Source organism: Thunnus albacares, chromosome 19 (genome assembly GCF_914725855.1).
Source record: "Thunnus albacares chromosome 19, fThuAlb1.1, whole genome shotgun sequence".
Lineage (NCBI taxonomy): Eukaryota > Metazoa > Chordata > Actinopteri > Scombriformes > Scombridae > Thunnus > Thunnus albacares.
Window position 1 is genome coordinate 10,378,909 of NC_058124.1, and position 9,620 is coordinate 10,388,528.

General features: G+C 45.6%; 1 protein-coding gene across 1 annotated transcript; it reads left to right on the forward strand.

The window, feature by feature from the left end:
* The first annotated feature begins 5,510 nt into the window (after positions 1–5,510).
* On the forward strand, positions 5,511–9,070 carry tril (TLR4 interactor with leucine-rich repeats). Its single transcript, XM_044335826.1, has one exon. It carries the CDS (start codon positions 5,785–5,787, stop codon positions 8,305–8,307), a length of 2,523 nt encoding a protein of 840 aa, XP_044191761.1. The 5' UTR covers positions 5,511–5,784; the 3' UTR covers positions 8,308–9,070.
* The last annotated feature ends 550 nt before the right edge of the window (positions 9,071–9,620 follow it).

A 9,620-nucleotide genomic window follows, 5' to 3' on the forward strand; every position in this document is an offset into this window, starting at 1 on the left:
ACTTTGTTTTAATGAGTCATAAAGCCTACATTTTTTTTGTACCCCGTCTTTGTTTGTGACTTGTTTTGCATCGTGTTGGACTGAGTGATGCTAATCCAGATTTCAATTGCATACGTGCGTGTTTTGTTGGGTTTTTTTTGTTTTTCACATCCTTTCATGTTTGTGTGTGCTCGTGCTACTCTGAACAGCCTATCACCGTTTTCAGGGTGCTTGAGTTCCTGAGTGTTATCTTCTCTGCAACTCACTGATCTTAAGATCTTAAGGCATTACATTCTCTCTGTGTCATTATGTGATTGAGGCTGATTATGTACATGCAGACAGTTTCTATCAAACTCTGTAGATCAAAGAGTCGCCCTGCAAACACACACACACACACACACACACATACACACTCAATATCCTTTACACTACCCTCCTTATTCTTCTATCTCCCCCTCCACTCTCTCCAGCCTTTCAACAAGGCAATAGCATGCTCTCTAATTTTTTCCAGATGTCGAGTACCTCCCTTCCTCCCTCCGCCCGCTCTATTCCCTCCATTCTTACAGAGTCAACTGAAACCCCGATAGTTCTTCCACCCCTCCTTTCCTCTCTCTCTCTCTTCTCCTCCCCTCTTCCCCCCCTTCCCGGCTCGTTCGACATACTCGTCTCAACGACAAAACATGACCTCTGGAGGTCAGGCAGACTAGAGCTCTCCCAAAGCAGAAAGGAATGCTGATGCAAATGTATTTCCCACGTTGCATGAAATCCTAGTGTTGTAAGCAGTTTAGTACAACTTGCTCATTTGCATTGATTTTAATGAGATTGTTTTTTATGGGTTTTTTTTGAGCAGAGTGATGATTAGTAGAGTTGCTGCAACTAGGCTGTCTGTCTCCTCTGCTGTTTCCCTTCTATCTTGCCCTCCTTTTCTCCCTCCTGCAATGGGAACCAGCTGGGGAGCACTGGGAATGTGGAGGGTTGACGGCATGGGGCCCAGGTGTTCCCTCCCCTCTTCTTCTATCATTAATATACATTTCGGTGCACCTAAAATGTAGCCGCTGTGGAACATTCAGTATGCAGACGGTCCTCAATCTCTGCGCACGTGCAGCGACATTTGTCACTGCAGCCGCAGACACATGTTGCAGACGGGATAGAGTCTCTCTCACCATCTCTCTCTAAGTGCATAAACACGCTCACACACTCACTCATCCCGTCACACACACACACACACACACATATACACACACAGACTGTTAATGCAGGCGAGCATGGAGTAGATCTATGATTCCCGGCTCTAGCTAAAGCACTTAATGATCCCAGCAGCTGTTGCTCATGTAAACTCTCTCCACACACACCCACACACACACTCACGTGCGCACACACACATACACACACAAACACACTCATTCCCACTTCCTCATCGCCCCTTTCTTTCTTTCTTTCTCTTTGTTTTGCTCTCTTTAAGAGTATTAATGCTTTTAAGTAACTAAAGAATACATCAAGTAGTAGACTTCACACAAAGAAACACTTTACATGCTCCTAAATGAGCAAAAGCGCACACGCACACACAAACACACACGCACAAATGGACCCCCGCATACGTACTGGCGCTGCCACACACAGTGACAATCTGTTCTTTCTTTGAACTATTTCCTATTGATTAGAACACTGTTGGAGGGCTAATCTGAGGAACTGAGCTGCTGTTTATTCTCATTGTGGCCCATCCTTTATACTGATTACTATGATAAGCCCCAGATATGTGCTTGTTTCATGCAGTGTTACATTACCAGGACTTCTCCCATATGGATTTTCTCTCTGGTGCATGTCAGACCCTCAGGGTAAAAGTGAGGCGCTGAGATCCCTGCATTTTGAGATACAATAGGATGCACATGTTCCCACTAACATCCCTTCCTGTAAGTTTGTGACTTTGTCACTTACTCTATCCGTCATGCTGTGTGTGTCTATATTGTATGTGTATGTATGGTATACATGATAAATGATCGCTTCAGAAGTATCACATCTGATTTTGTGTTCCTGTGTACGAATGTGTGTATGTGCTAAATCCTATTTGTGAGCATTATCTGTCATGGTGTGGTACGATGCAGCATTTGACCTCTTTTTCTCATTTTAGCCTTGCTGCAATGTGTGGTACTTTTAAAGGGGCATTGCATCTTTTATTTATTTATATTAATCAAAAATACAGAATTCGGCAAGTAGTGTTGGTTAAGAAGCAATACCACAATAGAAAAGTGCTAAATTAATCAAGTCCTCCTAATTAAATGACTAAATACGTCATTTGATCATGTGAACAACACATAGGAGCGATTCCTAATCTGCTGCCCCTAACGGCAGTAATTGGCAGGACAGCATCATTTGTCTGCGCTTTCCAAAACCGTTACATGAAGACACTGTGGTATGGTCGAAAGCTCTAGAGCAAGTGAGTGGACCTTGATCCTTATGATTTATTCATTAGACTATCTACAGCCATTTAATAATTTGGCCTTGTTCACAACAATTATTTGTACATGTTACAGGCCAATGATGGATAATTCCATTTAGCTGCTTCAGTTTTAGAGTCCTGGTATTGTGCATGTTGGCTCACCGTGACACTTGAACATAACTGAGCCATCGTTAATGTGATCAGTAACACTTTTTCCTACGATGACAAGTCAATATTTCTGTTGTGAAAATGGCCTATTGAGGGGAGTAAAAAGCACAATATCTAATTTTGCGATATAGTGGAGTTAAAAAAGAAAAGGCAGAAAATATAAAAATGTTTGTAATTACTTTCCAGTCTGCTCAGGATGCAGATTATGAAATATAAACCATGTAGGCCATCGTGATTCTTATTGTTGCTGACTTTACTCCTCCCTCCATACACACACACACACACACACAAACACACATTTGCTCTCTCCTTCTGTCTCTCACCCTCATTCATACAAAAGCTGTTTCGACACGTGAGGACTGTGCTGGAGAAACGTAACACTCCCAGACGACCTACATACACTGCAGCATCATCTCATTTACATGTACACTTGTGCATGCACACACACACAAACTCACCTGCGCTGACATTTTTTATTTCACGCACGCACGCACACACACACAGAAAATTTGTCAGTCTCATGAAACAGGGACGCTCAGGTGCAGACAGATATACAAGCCCTCCTCTTTCTCTCTCTCCCACCCTGATCGAATTAGGTTTCCTTCGCACATACACACTCCCTCTCTCTGCTGAGAAACTGAAATGTCATACGGCCGGGTGATTGGACACTGAGAGGCCCGCTGGGAGTAGAGGGAGGCTGATGAAACCAGTCTGCAGCCTTCATTGTGTCCAGGCAAAGTGGCAGACAGCTCTGTACGGGGTCCTAAATGCTGCCTATTGTGCCAGCATCTCTGTGAATCTGGGTCAACTCCAGAACACTTTTTCCCTCACAACAATCTTTTCTCAGACTCATTTTAATCTTTTCTTTCCATGTTTCACTTCATCTTCAATCAGCCCATCTCATTTACACACTGAGCTCTCTTGGGAATAAGTCCTTGTAAGCACAAGTTATTTCTGACCCTGGTGTGAAAGCCAATCTATGCCGATTTAAAAAAAAAAACTTTTGTGTATTCACTTTAACTAGACACAGACCAGGCAACTGCCATAAAACAATTGGACTGGTCCCACTGTGTCTGAGGCCAGTGTTTTCTCAATGTGTGTGTTCCTCAGAGAGAGAGCGAGATAGGGGATACAAAAGAAGGGGGGAAGAGATGGAGAAATACTATGGAGAAATGGCCAGACAGGAAATGACCTCCCAGAGAGAGGGGGCTTCCCCGAGGGCAGTATTTCTCTCTGTCGCTCTCTCTCTCTCTCTCTCTCTCTCTCTCTTATACACAGACACTCACTCGCTCACACAGAGAGCTATAAGACTAATGTCTGACTATGATGTGTACCAGCAGATATGCACGAGAATGAGGCCAATCAGGGAGTGTTTGGGACTTTTGCTCAGTGCTGGAAATGCAAGGAGCTACAACAGTCATCCAATAGCTCGACTGTGGAAACCATTGCATCACTTGCTTCTCATGGGTGGTTGAAAAAGCTTGTTTGTGTGTGTGTGTGTGTGTGTGTGTGTGTGTGTGTGTGTGTGTGTGTGTGTGTGTGTGTGTGTGTGTGTGTGAGAGAGAGAGAGAGAGAGAGAGAGAGAAAGAGAGAGAGTTATGACTCGCTTGTCCTTCCCACGGTTGACAAATCTTCAATCATAGTCGTTTTAAAGCAAAAGAGAAACAAGTTGCATCTGTCTCTTGCAGCAGACTGCATGTAAAGAAACTCCCATTCAGCATATATCTGTGCTGTGTGTCAATGGGTAATCACTCTACCTCATGTGCCATAAATGTGCAGATGTCTTGGCACTAACTTGCATGCTTTGCAGACTGGAGCACAAAACTTTCATGCACACTGCAGAATATCATTCTTCCGTCTGCAGAAATTGTGCGCAAAGCCTTCACACGCTGCACTCGCCCCGCATTTATTTCCCCACTTTCAAGTTGGAGATCTTTAACTCAGATTTGGCACCTCTCCTCTCGTCGGTCTTAACACACACTTCACGACCCGAATTCCTCATCTGCAAATGTGAACCATCTGTGCCCCTTATGGCCCCGTGCAGCAACACAAGGCGCGTTAATGAGAGAATGGTAAATTACAGCCAAGCTGCATGATGATGGCGTTCCTACTGTACTGAGTGCTTGCAGGCTGGCCTGTTGATGTGTTGATTGTACAGTACTTACTCCCTTTGTGTATGCAAAGTCTGCACTGAGCAGACTGAATGTCCCGTGGGCAGTAAAACACATCACATAGCTGTTCACTACAGCTGTTTTATGAATTATTATTTGTCATAGTTCATCAACACCAACAAAATATGAATCTGAGTGTTTTGTTATACTTGTTTCATGGGTGATTCTGGTTTGCTTTGTATACACGGGATCCGCGGGAATCCAGGGCTTTGGGATTCTCTTGGGGTTCCGTGGGAAGGAAATCTTCCTGTCTGCTTTGTCCATACCAGGGATCCGATCCAGATCTCAGACCCCCGGTGGCTGCGGGGGCACGCAGAAAACTCGGTCAAAGGGTTTCTCAATCTCTCTCTCCCCCCTCTCTCTCTCACCGTAGAGACTAGTGTGTGTGTGTGTGTGTGTGTGTGTGTGTGCGCGCGTGTGTGTGTGTGTGTGTGTGTGTGTGTGAGAGAGAGAGAGAGAGAGAGAGGGAGAGAGAGAGAGAGAGAGAGTCTGATTACCTGCGTGCACGCGCAAAACTAGATCCCGTGCGTCAAGACTTGTGCACATCTGGTTTTGGCAGGGTCGCAGAGTTGCGGGGGAGGGACTATTTCAGTGTGTGTGTGTGTGTGTGTGTGTGTGTGTGTGTGTGTGAGAGAGAGAGAGAGAGAGAGAGAGAGAGAGAGAGAGAGAGAGAGAGAGAGAGAGAGAGAGAGAGAGAGCACGTTCTGCGCCTGAACTCTGCTTTTTTTGCGGAACTCTGTAATTCGCAACAGATGACCACTTGGGGGGATGGAGACTTAGCGGGGAGGTGAGCGTTTCCTCAGACAGCATCAGAGCGCACTGCACAAATTAATTTGCTTATAGATGATGCTGCTCAGTGATGGAGCCTTATGCTTGATGCGTACAGCACTTTTCTCGTCACTTTTCGGTGCAACAAGTGGATTATGGACGAGTCGGTCTCCAGCGTGAGAGAGGAGAGGGGCGACTGCACCTGAACAACACAAAGCGAATGCCGCATCAGTCTCTGGCTGTGCCAGCCGCGCTGTGGGAATGGATACCGGCAATTTCCTGGCGTGGATGTGCCTTTTCCTGTTGTCACTCGAGGGATTCATCTCGTCTTCACCTGCGATGGACTTTTGTCCCGACCGCTGTGACTGTCAGCACTCGCAGCACCTCATGTGCACCAACCGCGGGTTGCGCACTGTGCCCAAACCCGCCGCGCGGGTGCCCGAGGAGGTGCTGATCTTCAGCCTTGGGGGAAACTTCATTGGCAACATCTCTGCCTTTGACTTCACACGGTACAGTAACCTCGTCAGGTTGAATTTACAGTATAATCAAATACAAACTGTTCACCCCAAAGCATTTGAGAAGCTGTCCAAGTTGGAAGAGCTGTATTTGGGACATAATCTTTTATCAACTATTCCCACCGGGACTTTACAACCCCTGAAGAAATTAACTATTCTCTATGGCAATAATAATGATATAAAGAAAATCACACCGGGACTCTTTGCCAACTTGGATAATCTTGTTAAACTGCGCCTGGATGGCAACGCAATAGAAGTTCTGCAGGACTCTGTTTTTAAAAGTTTGACTAGTCTACATTATCTCCATCTGGAATCCAACCGGCTGCATCATATTCACAGAAACGCTTTCTCTAAACTCACCAACCTGCGCTTTTTAAACCTGGCCCACAACAAACAGTCAGCCGTGCGCAATGTTCTCACTTTTTCCCAACTCAAAGCTTTGACAACTCTGCTGCTGTCTGAAAATGAAATTCAATACGTCTCAAACCACGTCTTCCAAAATCTCAAAAAACTATCCAAACTGTCCCTCAGCAACAACAGAATTTCTCGTCTGGACAGCGGGGCTCTGAAAGGGCTGTCCAGCCTTAGAGAATTTCTGATTGACGGCAACGAGCTGGAGGAAATTCCCGCCGGTCTCCTCGACCCTCTGGAGCGCATCGAGGAGCTTGACTTCAGTCGCAACCGGATTTCCAACGTTGACTCTTTGGCTTTTACGCAACTCAAACATCTGAGGGTGCTGAAGCTGAAGAACAACATGCTCACCAGCTTGTCCGGGGACATCTTTGCCCTCAATAATGTGCTTTACGACCTGGACCTCCATGGCAACAACTGGACGTGTGACTGTCGCCTGGAGGAGCTGAAAAGATGGATGACTGCTGCACATTCTCAGGGCAAATTGTTGACTGTTTTTGTGCAGTGTCATCACCCAGTAACTCTGAGGGGAAAATATCTGGACTATGTGAACAGCTCCCAGCTGCAGCCCTTAGGGAACTGGACACATTTGTGTAGGAGCCAAACTGGGCCTGAGGAGAGTCGGGGAGGGGGCGTGTTGGTAAAGGTGGAGGGCAATGGGAGAGGAGAGGCAGATGCAATAAGGCAGGCGGAGGGAGATGGAGAAGGCCAGGTGGAGAAAGGAGAAGAGGTGGAAGAGACAGAAGGTGTAGATTTGAGACAGCAAAACAAGGATGGGGTGATGATGATGAGGAAAGAAGTAGAGAAAAGGAAAAGAGAGGGAAAAGAAGAGGTTGGAATCCAGGGAGACCAAGGAGGCCCAGAGGTGGCAGAACCATCTCCTTCACTGGAAAGAAAGAAACCAAAGAAGGAGTTACTCAGCCCAAGGTCACGACCTGCAACAGAAGCGGCTGGGAAACGTGCAAAAGGGAGACGAAGGTCGAATGTCGTTTCCAGAACAGATGCACCAGCCTTTTCCACACCAAGTCATGCTAGAAACCATGAGATCACCCCCACTGATCCAATCACAGGGTTCACTACAAGTTCTCCTGTCCTGTCAGGGGAGAAATTTGATCTTCTGAGGTCAGATCATGAGGAGGGTCTACCTGTAATCATGGATCCATGTCTGTTCAACCGCCACTTCATCACTAATGTATCAGTGGACCAGGTCACATCCAATACTGCCACCGTCTATTGGACCACCAGGGATCATCACCGCTACACACCAGGACCTGGGCCGGGCCTAGACGAAGTCCACTACCGGATTCTGTTCGACCGATTTGGCACACCCGACCGTTTCCCCCGCTACGTTTACGCCCGTGGTACTGCTTACTCTGTGACCCTTCGAGAACTCAGCTCGGATGTGACCTACATGGTCTGTGTGGAAGGAGTGGTTGGAGGATCTGTGTGTCAAGTGGCCCCCCGTGACCACTGCACAGGATTGGTCACTCTCCCTGAGGGGTTCGACCGTGGAAGCACGCTGACCTCTGACCTCCAGCTGGTGACAGTTGCGACACTGGCTGGGAACGCCGTGCTGCTGTTGGTCATCGGTGGGGTCTGGCTGGGGCGGAGCCTGAAAAAAAGATTGCAGAGGAGGAAGTCGGCCGTGCACGTGCGGCACATGTACTCCACCAGGCGACCGTTTCGTCCCACCATGGCGACCGCCTCGGTGTCCACTGACTTCACCAGTTACCAAAGCAGTCGTCCAGCACGACTTGCACCACTAGAGGAAGGAGATCTCATTGAGTTCCCTTGTGACCGCTTTCTGGAAAACAGCAGCGCTCGCAGAGACAGTGACATGCAGAGGTTCTCTGACTAGAACTATAAGAACTCTAAAATTATTGACAAGGAACACACTGCACGACAGGAACATATATGAATTGGTTTATGCTCTTTGGTCTCATCCTTTATCTTGACACAGTGCAGTATCACACAAAAACACGGGTGTGTGTGTGTTTGTGGCTAAGAACAAACCAAGGCAAGTATCTCCCCACTTTGTGTTTTTCATTTGACAACATCTCTCAGAGTTAAAGTGACAATAGACCAGCTGAGCTCATCAGGGCCTTTTCAGACACCGGAGGAAGTCAAATCCCTCTGACATCCTCTTCCCGCCTTGTGCCTTTCCTCTTTCATTTCCTTACACCTGCAAAAGTGTCTCAATGTGTGTTTTGTTTTGAATGCAAGTGTGTACGCATGAATGATGGATCACTGATTTCAACTATGGTGCTAATACTGAGTTCACAGACATCATAATGTCTCTTCATACAGTAGGTATATGTACAGTATATAATGTTGGCTGCTGGTTGGCAGGAAAAAAAATACTTGTTTTGTATCACATCTATCATGTTTTATACTTTATTATGGAACTTTGTATCATTTTGCATTACATGAACAAGTAAAATCCCCAACAATGTGACTGATTTTGTCATTTGAGTGTTTATAGATGAATCGTTGTCTTTCTTGGAACAATATTTTCCTCTATAAAACAGATGTTACTGTACCTCTGGTTTTCAAATATATATTTAAGACACTGATTATGAAAGCATAAGGGGATATTTAGAGTGATTGGGAGGATCTATGAAAAGAATAAGATATTCACACACAAGGATTACTTGTATTTACTTTTTGAACTCGAAGATGTTTTTCACTCCCTTTCTTTCTAGTCTTATGAGGTTGTCGCTAATGTGTCAGCCAGACAGCCATATAATATTTTCAGGAAAGGAACTGACTACCCGGAAATACCATCAGTTGGCATGTGAGTGGTATTTTCTCCTCTGCAATTGATATTAAGTGCTTTAGAGTGGGATCCAAGCTGTTGTTAGGGCGAGGAAGATAATAGCAATGGTATGTTACACACACACATTCATGCACACATGCATGCACACAAAAGTTTACTCAGAATTTACGTCTGAGATTCAATATTCTGCAGAGCAGAGTCGGTTATTTACAGATCTTACTAACATTACGTCCTTAAGTGTGGGACACTTTCCTTTACTGATGGTAAATGTAGTCAAATTAAACCCAAATGAAGATACATTAATTGTTTCTTTATTTATTATATAAAGAGAAATACTTATGCCTTTGTATTGGCCAAACATAAAACAGGCTATGATCTACTTTACTGACCCTTCC